General features: G+C 42.6%; 1 protein-coding gene across 4 annotated transcripts in view; it reads right to left on the reverse strand.

Moving 5' to 3' along the window:
- The window catches only part of vti1a (vesicle transport through interaction with t-SNAREs 1A), a 91,740-nt gene that overhangs the window by 55,946 nt on the left and 8,012 nt on the right, over positions 1 to 27,782 (reverse strand). For 2 of the 4 annotated variants that reach the window (XM_088439738.1, XM_088439740.1), the window contains exons 4-6: positions 19,009 to 19,086; positions 14,247 to 14,267; positions 8,488 to 8,572 (exon numbers count right to left, since the gene is read on the reverse strand). In XM_088439738.1, coding sequence (XP_088295864.1) covers positions 8,488 to 8,572; positions 14,247 to 14,267; positions 19,009 to 19,086 — 184 coding nt within the window. The remainder of the gene's footprint in view (positions 1 to 8,487; positions 8,573 to 14,246; positions 14,268 to 19,008; positions 19,087 to 27,782) is intronic. The other 2 variants (XM_088439739.1, XM_088439741.1) reach the window with 1 other exon arrangement.

A 27,782-nucleotide genomic window follows, 5' to 3' on the forward strand; every position in this document is an offset into this window, starting at 1 on the left:
TACATGCATGTATGTACAAGAGATATGTAATATATGTCAGAAATTAAATCATATATATATATATATATATATATATATATATATATACATATATATATATATATAAAGGGCTGTTATGTATAAAGAATTTGTATATATTTTAGGGTTGTCACATGAACTTAAAATCAATAAAAGAAAAATTTTGGATGTCAATATTGAATTCAAATTTAGAAGTCATCCATAATCATTTTGTTCGAATGTATAATACTATAACCAAGCAATTAAATGGTTACTTTTCAAACTGAGTAAAACTTGAGAAGTACAGTGAGATTTTTTTTTCCATTAAAATATTAAAATGACAATGATGAAAATTGTTTATTAAGATTAGTGAAACCTTTGGTCAAGGATGGAGGTAAAGTTCGCTGGTAAGAGTTTTTTTTTTTTTTTTCCCCTCCAGGCCTGCTATGAAAATCTACAAACAATAAAAACCACAGAATAATTGAGAAAGATACAGTATGTATTGACCCACCATGACTTCAACTTTTTTTTCCCTCAAACGTCATATGGACCTTGAAGGAATTAATAAAATGGAAACGTGGCACAATTTGTACATTGGGAATAAAAAGGCACGCGCAAGGCTGATATTGAGTTGGGTTTAGAAAAAAGGTCAAAACGTCCTCATTTGCACATGCCGGAGTTCTTCTCGTCATCAATACGGCAACTCTGTTACAATATGACATTATTTCTCTATCTCGGTTCTCCTATTTTTTTCTCCCCCTTAAATGTTGCGGCGGGCGCCTCAGATGTAGCGGCCCTTTAAAGCGCCCGTGGGGGGGCTCCGAGTCCTCGCTTTTGTCTCCCATTTCCTTCTGAAAGCGCTTTTCTTGAACCCTGCGCCGCTCTTCACAGTTGTTGTCGGCTCTCTGCGCGCTGCATGTGTGGCTTCTTTTTTTTTTTCCTATGACCAACAAACCCCCCCCCCCCACCCCCACCCCCTCCTCCTCCAGCTCTCTCTGTGTCAGCTAGAGGTCAATGCTATACTTTTTCTCCTGCATGCAACAAGGCCAGGAGAGAAGTGGGTGTGTATGTATTGTGGGTTGGGGGGGTGGGGGGCGTTTTAGTCACTGTAACCTAAAAATAGAATACTATAGCTGCTTATTTTTAAGACACAGGTGTGAGCAGGTGTTTGGGATCTACTGTCGATTGCAACAAGGGATTAGTCCATTCATTATATATATATATATATATATATATATATTATATATATACACACACACACACACACACACACACACACACACACATCAAATGTTTTAATATTAATAGTTAATACTAATATTTAATACTATCACTTTCTGCAATGCTCGTATCATATGTTGAATATATGAAGTAACAACATGCAATTAAGGTAATATAATCGAATAAAAAATCTTTTTTGGTGTGAAAGCTTTTACGTATGTTTCATTGTAAAAAAGGACTGTTAATGATTAAATTTAACTTGTTAATCTTCAATAAAGAAAAGATTTTTAAATGTTTAAGTCATTAGTGGGGTATCGTTGACATTGACAGACATTTCAAAACGACCCAATTATTTTTTTTCTCTTGAGAACCTACGAAATGGTCTTTTGTGGCTCCTATTTATAATCTTTTACTTATGAATGAATATAATAGTTTTAAGCCAAGTGACATTTATTTATATTAGTCCAGTTCCAACACTTTTTGGATAGTTGAAAATGCACGGGTCTTTTTATGTTCTTCTCAAGAAACTAACAAAAACGAAGGTTGAAAAAGTAAGCGTCTTTTTTTGAAAACCCTGTATTCTTCAAAAATCGAAAAATGAAACATGCCCGGGTCAGTGACCCGGACGCATTCTGAGAAACAACAAGACGGGAATATCAAGAGGAATCTTTACTTCCCCGATCCACTTTATCCAAGTTTTGCGCCACCTGCCATTTATTCTAATCCACGCAGATCTATTTCACGACTTTTTTTTCCCCGCGACTTTTTCCCTGTTTATTCTCTGTGTTCCACATCGTGGTTTGCATATTCCGAGGAGCTCGCTTTTCATTCGCGTGTTTAAAAAAAAAAAAAAAAAAAAAGAAAAAGGCCACTCCTTGAGGTATAGCATAATAAATGAGTCTTTTGCTTTGCCGCAACAATGTAGCATTGTGCGTTCACACGGAATACGCCGTCATTTGATAATTGTTAGATTAATGGCGCCCGGAGCCAGGACGTAAATATTTCACAGCTTGAATATTTTTTCGCACGGAGAAAAGGAGGCCTGGAAAAAAAAAAAAAAATCAAAAACTCCTGTTTTGAAGGAGGAGGGGAGCGGAGGGGCAAGTGTGTTTTTCTTCAAATTTAGTTAACTCCATTCCCTGAATATATATGCTTCAGCTCTTAAAAAAAAAAAAAAAAAAAAAATCCATCCGCGGGTGTGCTGTTTATCGCCGGATGAAAGGCAACGCTATAATTATTCCCCCCCACCCCGCCCCCCAAACCCCCCCGGCCCTCCTAATCGGACCTTGTCAGCAAGGCGTCTTATCGAGAAGGGGAAAATGACACCGATGCTATCGAGGAGCCCAGGAGTCCGAGCCCGCGGCGCGCGTACCCCCGCCAATCAGGTGCCCGAGCCTCGGCCCCCGCCGTATCTAGCGCCGCCACAAACGGCGGCCGAGTATTTTCTCCTTTTTTTTTCATGCCGACTTCAAAAAACAGTCGCCGGTCATTAAAATTGCAGCCGCATCGTTCCTTTTTCTGCGGCGCGGATCAGCCGGAGCGAAAATGGGATGTGGGACGGGGAGACTGGCGAAAGGCGTTAATTCCGTCCTCACATGTTTACGGCTTAATTTTAATCTGTTTGAGGAGGAAGGGATGGCTCGCGATTGGAAAGGGGGCGATGAGAAAGCCGAGAGCTGCAATAAATCGCCATTATCTTTGACCGCCTCGGACCGAGCCGCTCGCCGGGGATTTAGTGGCCGGAAAAAAAAAAAAAAAATTGTTTACGCTTCAACTGTGCTAGCTGAGGTGCCGGCGGACAAAAGGCCTTGGGTACACAAAGACCGGCTCGCATACGGACCCCTCAATGGGACGGGAAGAGCTGAATCAACAGAGTCCGGCTTTGTGAAAAATCCCCAGTGGCAAGGGACCTTCCGAAAATGTTTGTAAATAATCGGCGCCGGGGTATTTCCGGGTGGCGAGAATGTGAGCGACCCCGATTGAAAACTCACACGATAACATCAACATAACAGCGGCGGAAGACGCGCGCTTAACACGTTCGCCGTCAGACGTCACCCTATTTTTTCGGGTCCAAGTCCGCCTCGCTTATAAGTCGACACCCCCTTTTTTCAATTTTGGTGAATTTGACAAAAGACTGACTTTAGCGGTTCCATAGATCACGGCTGTCCAATTCTAACATACGGTGTGCGTTATTAAAATGACGAAATTACGCTACTTTTAGACGTATGGAATAACATTATGAGGGGAGGGGGCGTGACGTAAACGAGTGCGAGGACAAGCGCGCGAAGATGGAAATGCTGAAACTAACGTTGCGACAATAAAATGATCGGAACTTTCGATGCTTTATTTTTCTGACACAGCTCAACCCCCACCCCCAATGTGGGGGTTGAAAACCAGCAAAATAAACTCAACTCAACTTGCTAACCAAAACAGCAGCAACAGAAGCGGGTTTGTGAACATAGTTTGGGATATAGCAGACTCTCACATATTTCGTCTTCTATTTGGAGGATTACGATAAATTACAACCCCTTAATTTGACCCCCAAATTAAGGGGTTTACATAGGTGCATCTTTTGCTTGGGCAGTTGCGCTGATTTTCCTTCCCAGCCCGAGTTTATACTTTTTTGTGATGGACGAAAAGACAAAGTAGGTTTCCAAGGAAGGATATTTGGGAATCCCTGTTTTACGGAGGCCCGGCACCGATTGCGTAAATCATCTTTGGTGCGCCGGAGCTGCCGTCGAATCGTTCGGCGTGGCGCCGACTGGTCGTACCCCGCCCGCCCCCCACGTCTAATAGCGCCGCCGCCCCAAATCAAAGCGCTTGAAAACAAGCCGGTGCGGCCTTTTACGGCGTCGTCACATCATCACAGCGTGCTCACGCGGGCTCGCTTAGCTTAGCCACCGCTACTGCCGCTTTGTTGCTCGCTTCAATGATTTATGACCAAAAAAAAAAAAAGATATCAAGCGAGAGTGAGCGGGAAAGGAGGACAGAAACAAAGTGCCCCCCCCCCCATTCAGCTCCATTGTGATTGTGAGTCGCTGGCACCTTTGATTGACAAGCTCTAATCAGCTTATCTGCCATCGTAATAAAGTTGATGGCCCGCGGTGCTGCTCTCTACCTGGCAGCACGCAAACTTTGGGGGGGGGGGGGGCCAGAGGCCCCAAAGACAGACCGGCTCGGCTTATTCCAACCCCGGTGAAATCAATCCCAAATGAGCTGTCTTTTTTTCCACGCTATTGATTCCTGTCGCGCACCACGTTTATATTTTTGTCCGCCTTCACTTTTTTCAATATAATATTGCTGCATTTCGAAATGGATGAATCCATTTCTCGTACTTATTCGACAAAAATTCATTCAACAAAACAAAAACAAAACAAAAATAAAAATCTCAATAGCTCATGCACACTTTTAAGAATTTTCTATGGGCAAGATTCATTTTTGTATTCTGTTTTGCCTTAAAAAGCTAGCTTCAAATAAAATATAATATATAAATAAAATATAATTTTGAAAAAACATTTGCACATGGGCAAAACTTGTATGCAAAACGGACACCAATATCTGCGATAATAAACCAAAAATAAATAAAAAAGGGACATATTAGACCCTATTTATTCATCAAATACATAAATAAACAAATAAATGTTCCTACAATGAATACAGAATCAGTGTGATCATTATTTCAGAATAGCTGCAAAATCTTTTTTAATTTAAACGTATACAACAAAAGCCCATCTTCGGTATAGTGCTCCAGTGTATTTTTTTTTTTTGTAAAACAAAACCAAACTAGTGACAAATATCACAAAGTCGTATTACAGTATATTTTTGGCCAAATGAGCATTTACTTTATGAATGATGAAATGTCATGTCATACGACTGTAAACACAAATAAACCCAATAAACTCAATCATACATATAAATCACGTAAATAGACTTTTTTTTTCCATTATCCAAATTAAAATTTTTGTTTTGGTTAAAAATTCTACGCATTTTTATTTTTCCAAGCCAAAGCTAACTGTCGCGTGTGTTTTTCTTATTGCTGCAAGTTTCCTTTTAAGTTTCTTTTTTTTTTCTCCGCTAATGAACTTCTATACTTTATTTATGAGACCAACAGAAAAGCCTGCTTGTCAGTGTGTGTTTGTGTGTGTGTGTTTGTGTGTGTGTGTGTGTGGGTGTGTGTGTGGGGGGGTGTGGGGGGGTGTCCAAAGAGCGTGTTTGCAAACTCTTTGAGGGCTCTCACTGCTTTTGACAAGCCTTTGTTTTCTTTAAATACACTCGAGACGCTGAGAATAGTTTAGAGAGAAATAAGTAAATAAATAAATAAATGCTAAAATGTGATGTTGATACATAGCGAAGATTCGTCTTTTCTTAGAACAAGTGCACCCCTTCCCTCTCTTTAAATATGACCCAGAACATCCCGGCTTTTTGTTTGCGGTCATTACAAGAGCCGACGCTGGGGGGGGGGGGGGGGGGGGGGGGGGGGGGGGGGGGGGTGCTCCTGCAACCCCTTTTCTTTGTTCTTGGAAATGTATATATATTTCAAAACGGTCTTTTTTTGTTCCTCTCGTCTCTTGGCGGTCAACGGCATTTCTCCAAGGCCGGGCGCGGCGTAACGACCCCGTCTGGACACGGCTGACGTCTGATTGGAGGAACGGCTTGAACTATTGACACGCCAGGCTGATCTTTGGTTTGTTTTTTTCATTTCTTATTTAAATGTGAATTTTGAAGGAGCGCGCTTGATGTCCTGATGTCCACACGACTTCCTTTTGGCTTCTGATTGGCTCAAACGCTTAGCGGTTATAGCGCCACCTGTTGCTTTTGCCCGAATTTTCCCAAATCAAAGTTTTGAAATATACAGTATGTAAACCATGCGTCAAAGTCCACCGATTCGGATTTCGATATTTTGGTACGGTTCGAGTTGGGTATAGATGGGCACTCGGCATCTTGGCAAATACAGTATAGGCAAATTTGTAAATTTGCAAATTTGATGTTAAAATTCAAATTCTTCCTTTCAATTTACAGCAAATGTAAAAAAAATACTGCTGATCAGAGGCACTCTCGGCCCCGATTTTTTTCATTTCAAATAAAACAGCACGTGAAAGTAAAATGTTTGCTTTATTTTGAACACGTGGAAACTTTTTATTTATTAGAGAAAACGATCTTTACATCCATCTGACCTTTTTGTCAACCCCCAAACAACAAAATCAAAAGCAAAAAAACAAAACAAAAATTCAATCTCAATAATCTGTGATATTTAGGCTATTTCTTTTTTTCCAGGAGTAGGAGCGAATCATTTTTCTTTCGACTAAATCTGCATACATCCCAAGCGCGCCCTTCTTCTTTGTTGCGCGTTTGACCCGAGCGGGCGCGGCCATTGCAGCACGCGCAGCTGAGCGGAGGGCCGCTGCGGACGGCCGAGTAAAGCGAGGGGTCACGGATGAAACGCCGGGCGCCCGCCCCCGCGACCGCACGGGCAAACGACGCTCCCCGCCCGCCGTCGCCTCGCGCGGGATTCTTCCCGGGATGAATCGGCCAACGGCGACGGAGGGTCGGGGTCGGCGCGGCGGGAAGCCGAAGGATCGGTCACGTGACCGCGCTCGAGTCCAGCCTTTGGCGCCCCGGCGTGTAGGCAGGGAGCGCCGCGGTCACTAATGTGCTTTCGCTCCTTGATTGAACTGGACGAGCAGCCAGACGCACACTTTAACAAAAAAAAACGAAAAAAACTGACATCCGCATAGTTGTGGTTTGCTGTTTGTGGATTCACGTATTTGATTGGGGGGGGGGGGGGGGTATTCTCACTCCATTAAATGCGGAATCTTTTCTGAACTATAGTTTATTCACTTATTGCATCGGTGCCAAACCTAAGGCCGGTGGGCCGGTTCTGGCCCGCAAAGGGGTTTTTTGGCCCATAATGATTTTGTAATGCAAGATCATGTTTGCGAGAGGTTTGAAAACATCAGGATGGCGGCCCTCCAGGACTGGGGTTTGACATCGATGATTTATGCAAGAATGTCATTTGCCTTCATGAAAAGTGGTAATAAAAAAATGTGGCGTTTGAGGGAGCTAGGTTATCATTTTCATAGGTGTCAGACCCCGGTCCTCAAGGGCCGTTATCCTGCATGTTTTCAAACCTCGCGCGAACACAGCTGATTTAAATGGTAAGGGTCATTTTCAAGCTCCTGCAGAGCTTGCTAATACGCTAATTGTTTGAATCAGGTGCGACGGGGAGAGAAAAACGAAAAACATGCAGGATACAGGCTCTCCAGGACTGGAAAAATGTAAGATCTCAAACGCCACATTTTTCTATTATGTTTTATTACAATTCTTTTCATTTCAGATTTGATTCTGTTTTCGTGAGTTCAGGAAAATCAGAAATTTGTTTGCGAATGTCCAGTTTCGTCCCTCTTGTGCGACTTCTTAACACCCGCGACAAATTTAGAACAGATCCGTTAGCGTTGCGGGCTGTCGTGGAATTTGCAGCACGTATGACGACGATGGTTTACGCATATTTTTAAACAACCGGCAGCTCGTATTTATGAAACCGCGAATAGTTAGGCGAGCGCAGAAAAAAAGAAAAACATCAAAAGTCTGCAGTCCTTCCTCGACTTGAATTATTAAATGTGTCAATGTCGCACGCGCCCCATTTATAGTGTAAATTGACAAACTTTCTGGAAAACTACAACGGAAGCCGCGGAACGACACTTGAAGAAGTCGGCTTTGATACCTCTCGGAGGAATACGCCGCGGCGAGGAAGGGAGACGGGATGAAAAAAAGAAAGAAAGAAAAACTGTACGCTAACTGGTTAAATCTATTTAAGAACCAAATGAGGTGACGGAATTATAGACGATAAAAACAACCTTATTAATAAGTTTGTTTGAAGGCGTTTGATTGAAAAATTCTTGCACCTGAATAAGAAGTTTATTTTTAAGACCCTTGAAAATTAAAAAAAAAATAAAAATACACCGCCCAAACTCTCTCACACACACACATACACACACATTGAAAAAGGCGCACCCAGTGCGGCGTAGCGTATGCATGAATTTTCCTCTTTCGGATGCGTCGCTCGCTTTCTCACTCGCAGCCTGCCTCCCCTTTGATGCGCACCCGAAAATGTCATCAGGCGTCAAGGAACCTGTCCCCCCCCCCCCTCCAAACAGCACCTTCCCACACCCCCTCTCCCACAAACACACATTTCCACCCACCTCACATATGAGCGAGCCAATTTGCTGTCGCTCACTCATCCCTCACACAATCCAAAACAAGAAGACGTACCGGTTTCCACCGCTATCTGGTAGCCGGCCTCCAGTCGCCGCGATGACCTTTCCAGCCTTTCTGTGTTGTCCAACAGATGCGCTCTCTACAACAACAACAACAAAATGGAGGACGCGTGAGGGGGGGGCACAAACATTGATTGCGAGAGCGCCGGGACGCATTTCAAAAGAAACGCGTCGCCGAGCCTAAACGCGGAGAGCCGGCGCGCCCGACGCAACGGCGCCAAGGTTGCCAATAACCTTCACGGCTAACAATGTGTTTAGATGCTGATGGAATAGCAAGCGCATGCATGTCGGGGATGACAAAGACGACGATGCGAACGTGCCCGTGTCCTCGTTTTGGCCGCCGAGAAACAACTTTGAGGCGGTTTGTTTCGGCGACGGGGGGCTTCTCAAATAAGGGCTCGAGAAAGCGCTTCAGCAGCAAATCTGACTTTTTAACTCGTTCAATCCCAAAGATGTATTTTTAAGTTGTTTTTTTAAATTGTTTCAAGTTTTTGGGGGTCAATCAAACCCAGTGCTTCGCAAATAGTGGGACGGGCGCCCCCGAGGTGATGCCGGGAGGGCGTGGACGACTACTCAGGAAAATGCTCTGTTTTTGTCACGTGAAGTGTAATTGCAATAAAATCAGATTCACTTTAATGCACCTGGTTGTTTTTTTCTATTTTAGACTAACCTGTAACCTGTAAAAATGCTGTAAAAATAATTAACAGTTGTTGAAAGTTGAATCAGATTGCTTTTTTCTTTTAAATAGTTTTTTCTTTTCGAAATAAGAGCAAATTCATTGGAACCTGAAGCAACTAGTCAGCCAATAGAGAAGTGACATATTGTTGTGTAGCTTTATCATTTGGGACCAAACATAAACGCTCCCACAATGTTAGGTTTTTCCACTACGGTATTGATACGACACTTATCAATAGTGAGTTGTGTCGTTACCTTGGCAGTCGCGGTACAGAACCAATTGTATTTCCGCTGCCTAGAGTAGCGCACATTAAAGGGCGCGGGTATGCGAGACGTGCGTGTTTACACATACAGGGTGGGCGTTTGATGGCCTCTCTCGTATTTTGACACTCAAAAACAAGTGAAAGGAGTTGATGGCCACCGCATGAGCGAAGGGGACACGGGGAAGAAGTAAAATCTGGAGATTGGGTTGAGCTGTCAAAACACGTAGCAGCTAATCACTCAGAGGGAACGGAAAAACACGCACGGAGGGGGAGGAGACTCGGAAACGAGTCGACACACTTTTCAAAGTTTGACAATGAGAGCGAGGGGATGGAGAGAACTCGGCTTCCATCTTCTTGACGCGTGTCATTGAAAATAGCGGAGAGGCTTTTTGCTAGCTTCCAGCCGGGGCAAGGAAGCAAATGAGAACGTGATGGCAAGGGAGGCTTGATTCTGGCCTAACAAAGATAGCGAGATGCCGAGAACCGTATTGGCGCCCGGGGAGGGAGCGAAGGGAAACTGACCATTTTAAAAGATAACATCGCAGCATTAGCATCAAGATTCAAGATGCTCAAGTATCACTGATGTCTCTATGCGTCCTGGCACGTTTTCCTGTTTTCCCATCCATCCATCCATCCATCTATCCAACTTCTACGGCTGCGTTCCGGGGCGGGGTCGCGGGGGCGGCCGCCCGAGCAGGGAAGCCCATACTTCCCTCTCCACCTGATTCAAATGATCAGCAAGCTCAGCAGGAGCTTGAAAATGATCCTAATCATTTGAATCAAGTGCGGTTGAGAGAGAAGGTTCAAAAACATGCAGGATACCGGCCCTTGAGGACTGGAGTTGGGCACCCGCGCCGTAAAGTATCAATACCGGGGTTAAAGGACAACATTCAGTCAGGGAAGAGAATCAACTGGAAAATGAAGATTTTATACATGGAGAAGAGAACTCCTTCCTTATCTTGGCTTCTATCAGATGTCATTTCAATTACCGGAGATGCTTTTTTTTTTAGTAGGTAAAAGCAAGGGCAGGGTAAGGATGTGTGGGGGGAAGCAAGTGGCAGGAAGTGAGTTGCTTTTTGGCGTGAAAGTGGGAGGCGGTGGCGGAGTGGCGCGGCTTTGGCGGATGCTGGCTATATAATGAGCCCCCACGGAAGAGCGGCGGCGGCGGCGGCGTGTTGACGCGCAAGCCAGCGCACCTCGACCGTGGCTGCAGCGCGCGCACGGGCGCGCTGACAGAGCGGCGCGCTCTCTCGGCTTCTTCAAAGAAGCCCAAGTGATTAGTATGTTATCATTACCATTGGAAACGTGATTTTTCTATTCCCTCTTGGCAAAAGGTGACACGTCTCGGGGAGAGACGGCCGGCACAGTCGCTGCGATGGGAAGCCACTTCAAAGCCTTCTCCCCCTGAATCGCTCTCGCTTCTCTTCCTCCGTTCTGGGCCGGGGGTGGCGGGGGGTGGCAGCGTGGATGTGTGTGTGTGTGTGATCATTAAGAATAATGCGCCCCGAGTTAGGCGGCGAAAGAACCCGAGGCGAAAGGGTGAGGGTTCAGCCGCTAAGAATGCAATAATGACACGCTGTGACGCTCCTAATAGTGACACGAGCCCACCGGAGGGGAAAGAGGGAAAAAAAAAAAAAAAGAAAAAGAAACTCACTTAGGGCAAGACAATAAGAAGTCCTTGCCATTCAAGCAGAAGAGAAAATATGATGCGCGCCATCATTAGCCTGCAAGTGATTTGTTTTCTCATCAATATATTATCGTTTTCATCTCTCAAGCTAGGGAAATTTAAGTATACGGTAAAATCAAATTATTGGTATCAATAAAGGACAATTGGACTTATCATTACAACCTAAACAAACAAAAAATTCTCTATCAACATCAATTTTTTCAGATTAGAATTTTGTATAGCCCAGTAGCGATACTAAAGGTGTTGGATTCACTTTTTTTTTAAGACTGATACCAGTAAGAGTACTCAACTCCTGAGTAGTCACTGATATCAGATATCTTCGATACACAAAATATAGCATCCCCCCAAAAAAACAATAACATTGACATAATGTTAAAAGAAATTCTATACATGCCAACATAGCATTTTCCCTTCATCTGTCATGAATTTAATGGAGATATTTTATTTTTCTCATTTGTAATTTCCACTTTGTGATCATCAAAGTATCGACCTATGGGTATTTGCTCATCCCCAGTTGATACCAAGAGATGGACAAAATATTGACATCAAAATATTGTTCTCACTCACTGCAAGGGTCCGCAACCTTTTTATCACCGCGGACCGGAGGGGAGGCACTGTCCTTCCCCACTAAAAAAGGTAATAGACAGCGGCGATTATAATCATCAAAAATTAGGATGGAGTCAGAAAAAGCACTGATGAATGAACTGTCAAAGGATCAACTAAATCGATTCCAAAACATCATTATTTCAGGTGCGGTCCCAGCATCCCGGTACCAGTCCCAGTGGCGGTACCTGGCCGGCGGTTGGGGACCTCCGACTTCCAGCGCAATCAGAAAAACGAGGCATACCTCGCCACTCTTGATTGAATCGGCAGGAGACATTATAACCGCTCCCCTTTTAGTAATATTCCTGGGTGTGAACCACGTTCGACTTGGACGCTGGTTCAAACTGCTCGCTTCTTTTATATAGTTTTCCTTTGTAGGACGCAGCCATACTTTCGGCCTTCATTTTTTGGGGGAAAAAAAGTGCGTCTCGTATTTGGGGAATTACGGTAGATAAACTTTTGATCCAAATCCACAGGAAAGAAAGGAAATGACCTCTCGCCAAGCGTTTAAATACATTACAGGATAAATGCCGTGTAAATACGAGAGCAAACTCCTGGCGTCTGTGCATTCTTTTTTCATCTGACACCTACAATTTCTTCTGAGGAGGCGCGAAATCATGTTGTTGTTTTTTTATTTGTGTGCGTGCGAGTGCGTTCATGGTGAAGCGCTCCTCAATTGTAAGTTATTAACAGGAAGCCCCGGAACAATGCGGCTGGAGCTCAAAAGAAATCTCTCTCTTCCTTCTTCTTTTTCGCTCTCCTGCCTGTTTTTTTTTTCCTTTTTTTTTTCTCTCCGATATCAAACACGGACGGTTTCTATCGCCATTTTCCAAAGTTCAGATGATTTCCTTATTATTTCAATAAGGGGCGGAGGAGGAGGGGGTGAGTCAAAGTGAATAATGATGACAGCTGTGATTCAGACTGACTGTGTGATCTTCCGCGCCGTTTGTTTGGGACTTGTAAGACGTGGAATTACTAGTGTCAAACAGCTGTGAATATGGCTGCTAAATATTTAAACATGTTTTGCAGCTGAAGAGAGAGGGGTGAAGAAAAAAAAAAGTATAGTTTTTTTTCTTTAAAGCCAAGCTTAAGTGCGTATAAGCTGCGCCGGGCTTTGAAGACTGGCGGCGAAAAGGGGGCAACGATCGAGGCCGATTACGCCGACGGAGGCGTCGGGAAAGGGGAGTCGACAGGTGAGGTAAACGCGAGGTGTCTCCTGACCCCGAGGCGAGGAGGAAATTAACAAACGTGTGGGTGGAAGACAGGCAAACTCCGGTACCGCTAAATAAAACGGGAAGCGGAAGAAGAAGGGAAAAACACGCCATAACACGGCATCTGGGCCTGTTGGGTTGGCGCTCTTAAATTATGAATCGCTTTGAAAATCCCAACTCCGGAGACTGGCGCGGGAGACAAAAAGGCGGCACCTGCCAATAAAAGCAAGAGTCGTGCCTCGCAGGACCTCGACGGGGTTCGCCGGAATAAGTCGAAGCTAAATATTGACATGATGATATGTCATACGGCACGGCGGCCTAGTGGTTAGCGCGACTGACTACAACTTCTCTGGTTACGGATTCAAGTTGGGCGCTTCCAAAAACATGATGGTTGAAATGACAGTCCAGACGTGGCGACTTCAAAGGGACACGCTGGCTAGCTTGTCGTGTGTTTATCGTCCGCTAATTTTGTTTTCATACAATCCGATCGTAATTAGAAGTTTTTGCCGCTGGGATATGAAAGCCGAGACATTAACGAGGTTGTTTTTGTACAAATCGTCAACAACTCAAAACTAATATCCCTCACATACGCCTGATTTCGTCAAAACCCAACACAACGGGAACTAGCGGCAGTGAACGTAGCCAGTCGGTTAGTTGACACGGGAAACTAACGCTAACATAGCGTCATCTAACAATGATAATGTCTGCGGTATTTAAATATTTTAATGCGGAACGCAGACGATTTTGCATGGTGGAAAGCAGAAGATAATTGACCTACTCTATATAAAATTATTCTCAAACTGGGATCCATCAAATCAAGTGACTTGGACTCGGTTGCAAACAAAAAATGTGACTGGGACGTCCCTAGCCCAAGTATAGCCATCTGTCGCAGTACATTATCGAGTTTAGGGGTGCCATAAAACGTCAACCTCACAAAATATCATTTATTTCACTTATGATGCCGTAGGAATAGCAAGGTCAACAAAATGTTCAGACAACAATAATAAGAACTGTATATATATCAGTTCTCATGTATGTTCATGTTCCGAATATTTTTGACGGATGGAATTGTGGAGTCGAGGCCAACTGCTTCCCTTGAAAAAGGGCAAACCTCACCGTCTCCCGTTTTAAAAGAAAGTGGAAGTGGAGGAGCTGGCCTTTTCCTGAATTCATTATCTTTGGCCTTTAAGCGCTTCAGTCAGACCCAAGTGCGTCCGAATGAGCCAAATTTAATTTCCTGCGCGACGGACGAGGACGGCAAATGGAAATTTCAGCGGGGGGGGGGGCAATTTAAATATGTCAGAGGAGCACTTACCTCTTCACGTAACTTTATCAACTGCATCACGGAAGCCAGAGATGGAGAGAGAGTAGCAGAGTGAGAAAGCGGAAGGGAAAATGTGAGAAAAGGAAAAACACATCCGGGAAGAGCGATCCGTCACGCGGCGGCGCGGTGAAATTAACCTTGACGATTTTTCAGTTTGCGCGCCGAGCGCTCGCGAATCAGCAGACAAACGCGCTAAACGCAGCCGAGCGTCGACTTTTTCTCTTCTTTTTTTTGAACAAACAAAGATCAAGTTGTCGCCCTGTCACATGAAACAACGGCAAGGAAGTGGAGAGCTCCGCCTGGCACCTTCAGCCGGCATTACCCGCCAAGTCGCACAAAATGAGGCTACCGGCGCCATACCACGCGCTTACATTATGTTCACAACGTGTCAAAACACGGACTTTACCGTTTCTCAGCTGTCACTTTCCTAAATTCTCCGGAATGGGATTTTGCTTCGTGGGGTTTGGTGGAACCGCCGCGACGGGAATTTGTCATACACATTTTTGATAAAAGATGCGCTGAAACACAAGTCGATCAAAAATGAATTTGGGCGGGAAAAAAAGTCAAGCGCTTGTAGTCAAAAGCTACATTTTCCGCTACAAATGTGCTGCAAACAATATTTGATAGAACTTTAATTGTTAAAAAATAAGATAACAATCCTACCAGCTTATCATTATTGCTACGGTTTCGATATTAGGAGAAAAATAAAATCTAAAGTGTATATCGCTAAGTATTAGGGATGTCCCAGTTGAGAGCTGTCATTTTCAGCGAGTCAGAATAGGAAAAAAAAAATATTATTATTATATTTCATTTTTTGTGTGCAAAAAAGCAAAGAAAAAAAAGAAAAAAAACTTTTTTTATTGCAGTTGTTCACCTGTAATTTTGACATCATCCTACTTATTCAAACCGTTCCGTCGTTGAAGTGCTCAAATTATATTTACAAATGCCGAAAATCCCCTCTTGGCGAATATTCACCATTTAAGTACTCACAAAAATGTCTCCTTTTGAGATTTTTCAGCTTTTCAACTGTAATATTTACATGTTTGCGCCAAATCACAGTCAACATCATTCCACATCCCATTTGAATTCATACAAGGCCTTTAGATTTAGCCCTATTGCCTTTACACAAAATTTCTCATTTTTTAGTTGAGTTCATCCTTTTCAGCAATGGCAAATTTTGCGAGTTTTGCGAGTTGCGAGCGCCGGCCGGCGCTAACAAGACGCTACTTCATTGCATCCACACAGCAAGGTTGTCTTATTTAAAAGGGCAAAGTTTAAAACGACACTAAGGAGGGGATGATTTTTGGGGGGGAGGGCGGTAGCAGATCCCGCGATGGCTCAATGGCTCGCCAAACAAAACTTTTTCTAGGCTCGTTTGTGCCGCCTGACTGATTGCAAATCCTCACGGGAGGACTCGCACAAAAGCCTGCTTGAGACGTGATTTTTTTTTTTTTTTTTTAAGCTTGATTTTCCTTGGCCCGGCGGCGTCTTTAGCGCGGCCAACGATTCCGCTCGCATTGTGGAATGTCGTAATTATGCCATCTTCGGCTTGTGTTTTTGTGGTGCCAACCAGCCGGCATTCAAAATTGCACTACTGCAATTTTTCTGTTATGATAATCAGCATTTTTTTTTTTTTTTTTCAAACAAAAGATTTTTTTTCTTTCTTCCACCACCCCCTACCCCAATACGGAATTCGACACAAGTGGTAATGCGCTTCCTTTGTAGCTCGGGAAAAATCTGGTCGGTGCCGGCTGAAACCGGCGCAATCTCTGGTGGCCGAGCCTTCTGCTGCCACTGAAATCGAAACTATTCCGAGTGTCGTTTATGTGTGCGTGCGGCAGGGGAAAAGAAAAAAAAAAAAAAAAAAAAAACCACGGGGAGGGTAAGAAATGTGCCTCGCACGTGATAGTGCCAATTCCGCCTCTGCCGGCGTACAGATAACGAAAAAACGTGCGACTCCATTAAATGGTCCTTTGGCCATTATCGCAAGTCGGGACGCCGGCCTATTTACTTAAGCCGGAAATCCCTTTGCCTTGCGAGCAGTGCATTTGCGAGGCGTAATGATCGGCCGGGGCGAAGGGAGACGCCGCGCCGTCCCGGCCACCCGTTTGACAAATCGCCCGCAATTAAATTGACCCCACTTTGCCCCCGACTTCTGCCTCCCACGGCCGCCATCTTGTTAGGGGAAGATTTCTTTTTTTCAACACTCCGGTTGCGAGTACTCGACAATTATTATTGGAACAAGATTTCAAATGCAAAACCAGGCCAAGGGGGAGAGAATCCAGGAAAAAAAAAAAAGTATGTGCCCAGTTGTGTACTTTTAATGATTGTTGATTTCATAAATAATCATAACAATTGCTATAATAAAATATAATGAAGTCATTAGGATTGTTTAGGTGATGAAAGTCGTGTTAGTTTCCGGATCGCACCTCAAAATCTTTTTTTTTTTTAAATATCAATACGTTACAAATTATTACTGTTCTTTTTGATAGATTGATATAAAAATGTATTATTGAAACAATAATAACAACATTAAATTAGTTGAAATGACAATTGTTTACCCTTCAAAGAATTCATGTTTTTGTGTGGATAAAAATTAATTTAGAACTCGCCGAGTGAAGGCGAAATTAGGCCGACTCAGAAATTCCACCCAAAGCTGTCTTATTTTAACTACATTATTTCCAGATTTTCACTACTGATTTTTATCATCGTACTGCAATGAAAAATGAAAATCTTCAAGAAATATATTTTTTTTAATCATGGTCAATGCATTGCACTGATATTGCTATTTTGTTGTTGAGTAATTCTATACTTGACGTGAGCTGCATTCTATTCAACATTTAATAATAGCTTTAATAAATGTGAATGTTCATTTTTGCAACAACAAAATTAAATTTGTAATCATGGTTCTAAAATTGAAAAATTTATAAATATTACAACAGTGCATGTAATGTTGCCTTTTTTTTTTAGCTGATCATTTCTAGTGACCATTATACATTTTCTATAAACAAATATTGTTTATCTGAAAAACATTCAAACAGATCAATCAGAAATTGATTTCCAGCCATCGCTACATTTTTTTTTCCCAAGCTGGAGGCAAAAAGCTATTTTTAACAAAGATGAAGTGGATTCCAAACAAGACGGCATGCTACTTCTTTTTGGGCCTTTTTTTTTTTTTTTTTCCCCTTCTCTTCTTGATCGGCGGCCGTCAGCGCAGTGACAGCGGATGTCCTTTCAGATTTGCGAGCGTCACTTTTAAGTCTGGCTAATTTGCCAGGAAAATATGCATATCAATTACGCGGGCCGTTTCGGCGCGCGCACACACACATGCACATATGTTTGCAAGATGGTAACTCGTCATTGAAATGGTAATAAGGGGACGTGAAGGAAAAAAAACACGCCATATATTACCTCTAAATATAATCACTTATTTTCGGCTAATTAGAATTTGCTTTTTAAATTGTCGCAATCTATAAATTCATCGAATGACGTGTGCTCTAAATTGTAGTGTGTGTGTGCATGTGTAGATTTTAATTTATTTATTTTTATGAAATGTAACGATAAAGCAGATTCCACCATTTTGTCTGTAAGAGTTAATAAGTAAAAAGATGGAATTGCACTCGAATGTGTGTGTTCCATTCATCCCTGGTTTATTATTCTATTATTGCTAGGATTATGACTTGTGGCATTTAAAAAAAAAAAAAAAAACAACATTGGAAATGCAAACTTTGTCCAAAAAGGAAAAATTTGTAGACTTAAGAAGTCATTGTCAGCAGTGATAATTTCCATAACTGCTGAGGAAAAAATTGCCAAACTTTAAATATTTTTCTGTTTTAATAAGATTACAAGAGCAAAAAAAAAATAGGCCAAAAAAGAAAACACATTGTACATATTGATATTATATTTTACCAGAATTTTAAGAAATTTTTTCTAATCAATGCTGTCCAATTTTGAAAAATCATGTTAATATCGCTTTAGAAACATAATATGAATGCAATTATAATTATAAATAAACGGATATTTACGAAAAACACTTCACGGGTTTCAATAAAATTTTAATTATTTCGATGCGTAAACTTGGTTATTTTTGGATATTTAGCATAGTTTGGAGCATGGTTTTTTTTGCAGATGGAAACTAAGGGATTGTCTTTTGGTTTAGCATTTTGCACAATTTAAGAAGAAAAAAGGACGCCAAGTTAAATTAATTTTACACAGGAAAGGCTTTTTTTTTCAATTTGAAAACTTTTTTTAAGGAGCACAAAGGTTATTTTGCACTGTAGAAGAAAAGCTGAGAATTGATATTGCAAACTTGAAAGTGACATTTAAGGAAAAGACTACAGATTTGTTATTAAAGGGGTATCCGTGAAAAGCCAGCAATATTTTGTCACTTTTAACAGGTTTTATTTTGGAGGTTATTGTTTTCTTAGCAGATGTGCAAAACATCAGATCTGGCGTTTGAGGGTGCACGACGGGGCGACACCCAGCTGCGGCGCGCTATTGAAGTGCTGCTTTGCATTGCGTGCGTGCGTGGGTGCCGGCAATCTGGCCAGTCCCATGCCCCGCGTCGGCCCAGCTTTGCATTAAACAGTGTTGCTTCCGCATGACTTGCCGACAATACGCCGGCGAGGTCTTCAGATCTGGCCGGGATGAGGGGAGGCCACCCCGAAAGCCCCCCCACCCCCCGCCACAAACGAACCCCCGGGCCTGAAGTCGGCCTCCCGCGCCGGTCGGTCCGGCCTGATTAGCGTCTCACCTGGCTCTCCGAGGAGCTGGCGTCGTCCCCCAGGAGCTCGTTGCGCACCTCGTCACTGTAGGCGATACGTGACCTTTTCTGCCAGGAGGAAGGAAAAAAGAAAGGGGGAAGGGGGGGGGGGGGGGGCAAAAAGGAGAAAGCAAGAGGACAAATATGGCTTAGTATTGCTGTTTTGTGGATAGAGAAAGAAGAACAAGAAAGCAAAGAGGCATTCCTTGAGCACGGGGGCCCCCTAATGGAAACGGGCCACAAAAAACAACTTCTGGACTGACGCCGCGTCGAAAAATGGGTAAACGAACCAAAACAGCAGCACCTATACAAATTTGTGCTGATGTGGTTGTTGTTTTTTAGCTTTAAATGTTGAACTCAACTTGGTTCTTTACCTTTTTATCGGATTTAAAACAGGGCTGCTTACACATGTGGCCCACAAACGGGTTCTAATGTAAAGTATAAAAATGAGTCTCATGAATAATAGTAATGATATTGTTTCGTGATCAATAGCATGATTTTGGACATTATTAAAAAAAGAATAATAAATCTGAAGTTGTTGTTTTAAAGTCATAGAAATACATATCCCATGGTTTTATTGGTTTGGCCCTCTTGGGAATAGATTTTCCTCAACGCGGCCTCCAAGTCTGATAAATGTCTGATATGGTCAACATTTGCAGTGTTATCTCTAGGCATATTTTCTCAAGCCACTTCAGAAGATGCATCGCGTCGCCGTCTTTGATATTTCCGGCTGCTCTCCCGGAAATTGACTGAGTGCAATCGTATAACTTCACAAAATAAATGCAACTGACCATTTGCTAAAGGAGTCCCTCTACCTCAGTTTTGCGGTTGCTGTTCCTACTTATTTGCTCTTAATTTGTAAGGAAAACTAGTTCGGGGCTTAACTCATTATCCAATCACTGCTTTGGAAAATGGAATATATCGGACAGTGGCAAGTGGTCTTTGGCGGGCTATGGCGAGGGCGGGGCGGGGCTGTTGGAGTTACGAGCTAAACTTATGCCACGGGAGCGATGCCCACATGAATCGAGTCAAATCTTGTGAGAAAAATGAGACAGAGGAGAGCGCGGGACTGGGAGGGGTGGATAGTGAGGAAGTAGCACTTGTCAGCACTAAATCTTTTCTTGGGAAGGGGGCACGGGGGGGTCGGGGGGGCTGTCACCGCTGTCATCCCGGTGCTCTGGCAGCCTCTGTGATAGCGCCGATGCTGGGACTCAGACAGGGAATAATTCATCAGCCGGTGGAGTGGGGTTGCCTTGCGCCTTGCTTGCGCCGCACACTCATGCAGCGTCGACAATAACTTGGGAATGTCACGTCCAAAACACATATGCGTGTGTGAGGTGGGGCGGGGGCGGACAAAAATAAGACACCTACTTCACAAGGGTTTGCGGGAGTGGGCTGCCGACGCCGCGCTTGTTTACAGACGCCCGGCCCGTGAAAAACAACGTGCCCGAGTGCCCTCTTAAACTGAGCGCGCGGCGACAGCGCGCGCGCTAAAGTGTTTACCCAGCCGCTGTCGCGCCACCGACAACACCCCCACCCTCTCCAACCCTGCGCCAACTCACTGCACTTTTGGAAGGTGGGACAAAAATCAAAGACAAACAGCATGACTGTACAAACGCCATTTTGTTGGATTTACATTTGAAATGAGTGGGATGGGACAACAATGGCTTGGTGATCTTTAGACGCAGCCCATAATATTCATTTTATATATAAAAACGCAAAACGATGTGTACACATTTACACAATCAAGAAATGAAAATATAAAGAAAATAAAAACTACTGATATTGACATTAATAATAATAATAATGACACGTTCATGTTGTTTTTCATATAGAAGCCAAAAAAATCAATTTGAATATTTTTACAATGTTTTCACAGAAAATGCTTTTAAGAAAATTTTAGATGAAGTGTCTTTTGCAGAAAATTACATTTCTATATTTATATATGACACACATGTTGTTTTCATAGAAAATACTTTTAGCAAGAAATTTCTAGAGATGAAAATTCATTTTATTTCATAAAATTTAAGCTAAAACGTTCCATTGTCCAAGAAAAAAGTAAACTATTAGTGTCGAAAAGACAAAAAGTTAAGAAATGTCACACCCCCTAAAGAATGTTTTATTCTTATCAAATCAGGACATTTATTTCAAACACTTGTTTGATTCATTTTGAACACAACAAAATTCCCAGTTGCAAGAGGGTTTGCTCACCTGTGCTAACCCCTTTTTTTTTTTTAGAATCCCAAAAAGCTGGCATTTGAACGGGGCGTGCAGACATTTAATATCCACTGAATGGATGCCTTGACTTTAGCGGCTGCTAATTAAGTGGACGCTGAGCCCAATTTCAAGCATCAAGACGACTGTCGACATCAATGGCGTGATTTCACAAAAGACCTTGCGATTTTAGTGGGAAATAAAGAAATAGAGACCAGGGGAAGAAAAAAAAAACAAAACACCCACATCTTCCATTTGAGTGGAGATTCATCATAAAAAGCTTGGGTGCAACTTAGGGGGAGCACCGACTTGCAGGCGTAATTGAGACGGGGAAGCATCGCGAGCGCCATTGATTCCAATGTCTTCAAAAAGAACAAACGGCGACGGGAGGTGTTTCTAAATAGCTGTTTGCGTGTGAAGCGCTTGCGCAATGCGACGGGTAACAAAAAGCAACAAAAAAAAAAAAAAAGGTTGAAAAGGACGGGAAAATGTCAGCGTACTGAAAGCGTCGCCGGTGTTTCCCCCCAGCGCGGCGGGTTTTTCCCGTTTCCCCCTCTGGAAAACAACACGTCCCCAAATGATTAGCACCTTGCCACTTCATGTCGAACATCAACAACAGGCTTCATACGCTGACAGATTTGATAATAAGCAGAAAAATGTCTCGTTTGGGCTCGGAAAATGTGAGAATTGATTATAAACAGGCAGAATGAAAAGTAGGCATTACACCATCAGGATGTTGATTCTTGCTTGCTTTTCTCAAAAACATTTTAACATTTGATTACGTTCGAATAAAACGGATTATTACAAATTATGCTAATAGGCTAATGATTTCAGCCTGTCATTTTTTTCAATTGAGTTCTAAAGGTCATAGGTCACACAGTGGTGGAAAAAGTCCTAAAATGATTGATCTCGCGCTGATTTGTACTTATCACAAAAACCTGCCGTTTCGACTGGTGTGTAGACTTTTTCTATCGACTGTATAAGCACAGCTAGCGTCTTGAAACAAATCCCATTCACCGGGCTTTGTCATCCGAAAAGAATGAGCGCTTATTGTCGCGGTAAGAAAGGGGTTGGCTTGTTTTGTTTTTTTTTTAAACCTTTTCAAAGGTCTGTCTTTTGTCACTTTTCTAATCTTGGGTGAAAATTTTTGCATCTTATTCCCAGAAGCGCGCACACGAGAGCAGTACAAAGCGTCATCGTTAACTTTATGCAAACGCCGTCAAAACGGCGCCGCCGTGCAGGTGTTGGTGTCCTGTCAAAAAAAAAAAAAAGATGGGATGACATGGATAGCTCGGATAATAAATAAATAAAATAATCACCCATCAAAACCTAATTACATATGCATGCATAATATTCATATCAGATATGCTAATGGGTTTTGCATAATCTTGTGTGTACATTATCTCGTTATTGTAACAGATTTTCTTTGTTTCAAGATTATATTATCTATGCAAAAAAGTCATCATAAAAAAAATGTACATTTTCAGACAATTTGTCAAAATTTGTTGCAATTTAGCGAGTCCTATCTTTTTGCAATGAAAAGAGATATTTCAGGGTGGAAAAGCTGCATATTCTTTCTATCAAAACAACATCAAACTTAAGTAAAAAAAAAGTTTTAACTCGAAAAAAAAATGTAAATTTTCTGATGTGCTGTATCTAGCTAGAACAGTTGTATCGTTTTGACATGAAAAGAATTTGAATATTTATGATAAAGGTTTCCTTACAAGTGTGAAGTCGTAAATGTTTTGCAGCCATGTACGAAAAACGGATGGCATCGCGGACGCACAAAAAATACTGCTCATTAAAACTAATTATTCAAGCAGCAATTCGTACCAGATAGGCTCGCCACTTAAATACCACTTAGATTTGCACTTTTGTGTAAAAAACACTATCATTAGTATGTTTTTTCAAAATCCCCCCGCTTGACGTTAATAGCAAGAGAAAAAGGCAACATTTGGATTTTTCTTTAATGATTTCCAAAGTGGCGTGTGTTTTGGCGGCTGCCCTCCAACTGTTCTTTTTGTGCCGTTTGCCCGCAGCCACGAGTGACACCGGGACAATTGCAAATAATGGCAAGAGCCCGCAAAGCTGGGGAGAAAAATGTAAACAGTTCATTAGATGGGGGGAATAAAAGGCGGAGATAAAAAAAAGAAATAAATAAAAAAAAAATACCCGGGGGCAGAGTGTAATGAGGGGCCCCTGAAGTTTGGCCGGCCGCACACGGCTACTGGCATAGCGTGAAGTGCAATTAAGGCCGCACGCTGCAAGGTGCCACCTTCCCTCGCCTCCCAGTCACGCCAAGACCAAGAGGAGGAGGACAAGGACGATGACGAGGAGGAAAAAAAGGAGGGTGGCCAATGTCGGAGGATGAGGAAAAAAAAAGGCCAAAAAACTCTGCTCGCCTTAATAGCGATTAAGACTTTTTGGAAAAATTCCTTTTTTGCATGTTTGTGGCAAACTTATGGATGAACAAAGATTCCTTTGTTGACCTTTGATTTCCCTAAATAATACAAAAATACAACGCTTCAAATCTATTCATTTGTAAAAAAAAAAATTACCGCTTTTCTGTTAATGTACTTCAAAAATATGGTAGTTGCCAAAATACATTTGTACGGTCTCGTGTTTGTGTCGATTTTTGTACATATTGAGGCTGCAGCCTCAAAAGTATTTTCGAGACCCAAACAAGCTGTGGGATATATTGTCTAACTGGATCGCTCTTCATTGAATCGGAGTCATAACTTTTGCGTGATCCTCTCGGTTTTAGTCACGTTGCTGTGTGTGAACAAGGACGAACTCGGACGTTGGTTCGGTCTGCTCGCTTCTTTTATTGGAAATCATGCCGTAACAACTTCAGCTAACGCAAACTGCTGTTAGATGCAACAGGCACTGGCTGCTAACAGCCAACTGATGTCCACCCGTTACAACATTTAAGTAAGAATACGGCCGATATAAAAATGCACACCTGTGCGTCAAAACTCAGCTTATGTGGCTGACGGATCCATTTTCCTCGAAGGGCGTCAAAAAGAAGAAAAAAAAAAAAGAATACAATGTTTAAGTTTCTTTTTATAGGACGCACCCATACTTTTGGCCTTCATTTTTGGGGAAAAAAAGTGCATCTTAGGTGTGGGTAATTACCGTAGTCTTTTTTTTTTCAGGATACCGCCCCTCAAGAACTGGAGTTAGAGACCTGTGATCTCAACTAACCCATCAAAAAATACTAAACAAAATGTAAGCTTTCTGTTTTTTTTTTGTGTGTGTTTTTATAAGCCGGCTTTTGTGACAATGCATGACAACAATATATGTTCTAATAAATGACTCGTGTGTTGAAAATGACTTGACATTGTCTTTTGTTTCGAAAATATTTGCCTTTTCATCTCCCACTAACTTTGAGAACTACTCTTTAACAGTGTCTAACTTTGACGTTAAAATTACTATATTTTTTTTCATAGATAGCTAGATGGCTTCTTAAATAAAATGTCACTGGAAAATATTTTTTTTCATACTCGTATACACATTTTATCTCCAAAATGTACAACTTGTTTTTGTTTGTTCCTGAGAATATCTGCTATTTCTTCAAAATAAGATTCAACTTTATATCTACAAAAAACTAGCACAATCTTTTCTTGAAAATATCCGACTTTAATCTTGTATTTTTCCGTCTTTGTCAGCGCGTCCCTTTTTTACATCCCGAGTCGAAAGCGAGCAGCGCAATACAGTAAAGCACAAGCGTGAATATTTTTTTTCCCAGATGCGAGCGAGCGCAGGAGGGTTCGTTTGTTTTATTTCCGTCTGTGCCGACTTCCTTCGCTTCGCAGCGCCGCGCGTTTGCTCGCACGAGGGGCTACTGTATGCGAGAGAAAAAAAAAAAAAAAAGAGAGAGAGGCTCCTTGGGAGAGAAAGGCGACGACGACGGAGAAAAGAGGAGCGGTGCGCCTCAGAAAACAGCATGGGGGCCCCTCTCATTAGCTCACAGGTTGGCGCCTTTGGTGGCTTGCCACTCGACGCCTGCATTGTGTTCTCCTTTCCATGAAAAACAAAAAAAAGTGTGTTGCCCCCCCCCCAATAAAAAATAAATAAAAAATCATCAAGCGTGCAAACGGTGAGGTGAGGACTCTTTGTGGTTTCGAGTTGACTTTAAGGCTTCCGTTTCGGCTAAAATGACCGACATCTATCAAAGATGGAGTAAACAGCTTCCCTGGGGGGTCCGAGTGGAGGGGGGGGGGTCTTTCAAGCTAGCACCCCTGTGATAGCAGCGAGCCGTGGAGTCATTTGAGGCCTTAACGAGTGGCCCGAAGACGACGTCGTCGTCGAGGGGAGCCCACCCAACCAAAAGGAAGCAAATTGGAGGAGGGCTTTGATTGAAGGAGCTCTCCGAGGCCGGGGGGGGGGGGGCTCCATTAAAGCCATATTAAAATATGGAGGTGCGCCTAATGAAAAATCAAAGGCGGCAAGTTTTTTCTGCCTCCTCGCCGCGGTTGTACGGCAGAGACAGGTGAGAGGGAGGAAAGGGGCGGGGGTCAGGCGGATGGAGGGGGGGGGGGGGGTACTAAAGACGGGCAGATACGGTGGGTTTGCGTGAGGGAATCAATAGAGCAGAGCTGTCGGGGTGGTGAGCGCTTCCGTGGGAATAAAACGGGCCTCCCCGGGTCAGCACCACAGAGAAAGGTGAGATTACAGCAAAGTGGAGGAGGGATTTTTCCAACGGGGGGAATGACTACCTGGCAAGCCCGGCAAGCAAGCGGCCCATTAGCCCGTGGCTACCTACAGAAGGTTCACAGACCCCCCCTCTTCTACAAACATACACAGGTTTCCTCCCCGTACCCCCTCTTTTTTGTTAAAAAAGGAAAGAAATACCTTCACTTTTAACCCGTTCCTCCACTTTGGAAGGAGGCTCACTTTTTGACCTCCATTTGTGATTCATTTTTTCTTTGATGTCTATTCTCGGGCTCTTATCTAAAATTGAAAACTGTCATAAAAAAAAAAAGCTAGACACAAAAGGCAAACGGCTTCTCTTGGCGTGTGAGTGTGTGTGCTTGAATTTTGTTACTATGGCAAAAATTATACAACACATATGACTTTCTAAACATACAACCTCTTTTAAAAATATTTTTCATAAAATTGTATTTCAAAATCATTTTTCCCTGAAAATATCACATTTCTTCATAGTGAAAACATTGCTCCTCTAATAGCATCGTCACCAAAGTCATAACTGAAATTATAAAAGAAAAACAGATTAAAATTGCCCCTGGCTCACGATACACAGTACAACTTTGTCCACCCCCAAACATGGCCGTTTTTTTGGCCCGAAACATGATTTAAGGTTTCATCGCAATGTATATATTTTTTCTAGACAATGCGATTGCTTTTTTTTTTCCCCCTCAGATAAATCTACAACTTTTTTTTTCCTCAAATATACAGGAATATACACACCTTTACCACACACATCTTTTATCTGAAAAACGACACAACTTTTTTCGTATTTATCTGAAACACTAGAGCAGGGGTCACCAACTCCGGTCCTCGAGGGCACCTATCCAGCATTTTTTCAGTGTAACCCTCCTCCACTGCACCTGATGCAAATTATCATGATCATTTTGGTGCTCCTGCAGAGCTTCTTGATGAGCACATCCTATGAATCAGGTGCAGTGGAGGAGGGTTACACTGAAAAAATGCTGGATAGGTGCCCTCGAGGACCGGAGTTGGTGACCCCTGCACTAGAGACTACAGTGGACCGGACTTTGTGGAGAAAATACGGCTTTGGAAGGAGGTTCACTTCTGACCCCATTTGTGATTCATTTTTGGTTTGATGTCTGTTCTCAGACTCTTATCTAAAATTGAAAACTGCCATGAAAAAAGCAAAGCGAGACACAAAAGGCGGACCAGTCGGCCCGCCCGCCCGCCTGCCTGCCTGCCCGCGCGCGTGCGTGCGGCGGACATGCACTCGGCGAAGACTATCTCGGCTTTTCTTGTAACGTGACCATTGTCGGACCCGATTAGCATAAGAATGCAACGGGACGCACATCGGGACTTATCCAGATCATTATCGCTACATATTGAGGTGTTACTTTGTTATTTCACATGGTGAGGAACACATTCACATGCTGATGAGAACACATACGCCCACCCACCCCTGAGCTGCCCCCTCCCCAGGTCTTGTCTTGGAATTCCCCCCTCCAAATAAATAAATAAATAAATAACATTGTGGTAATAGTAGGATTAAATGGTTAGCCTAATAACATAACTGAACATTTTGGGAAATATAGAACAATGATTTAAGCAACAATGCTATCAGGCAAACGACACTTGATGTCCCACACGGGTATGGAAGTTTTTGCAAAATGTTTGATTATAACTTTGGTAACCATTAGGTTAATCAGTCTTTTTTATTATTGATATTTTTAGTGTATGCTAAATATAACATTGGCAATAAAACTATAAGGCTGACAAAATTATAAATACTTGGGGCAAAGCATGCAAATTTACATGGTTTGATGGATTAAAACCCCCTAAAAATCTAAAAATAAATGTTGTATTATGGTCATAGATAACGG

Source organism: Hippichthys cyanospilos, chromosome 17 (genome assembly GCF_059441005.1).
Source record: "Hippichthys cyanospilos isolate Australia breed blue-spotted pipefish chromosome 17, RoL_Hcya_1.0, whole genome shotgun sequence".
NCBI classification, from domain to species: Eukaryota; Metazoa; Chordata; class Actinopteri; order Syngnathiformes; family Syngnathidae; genus Hippichthys; species Hippichthys cyanospilos.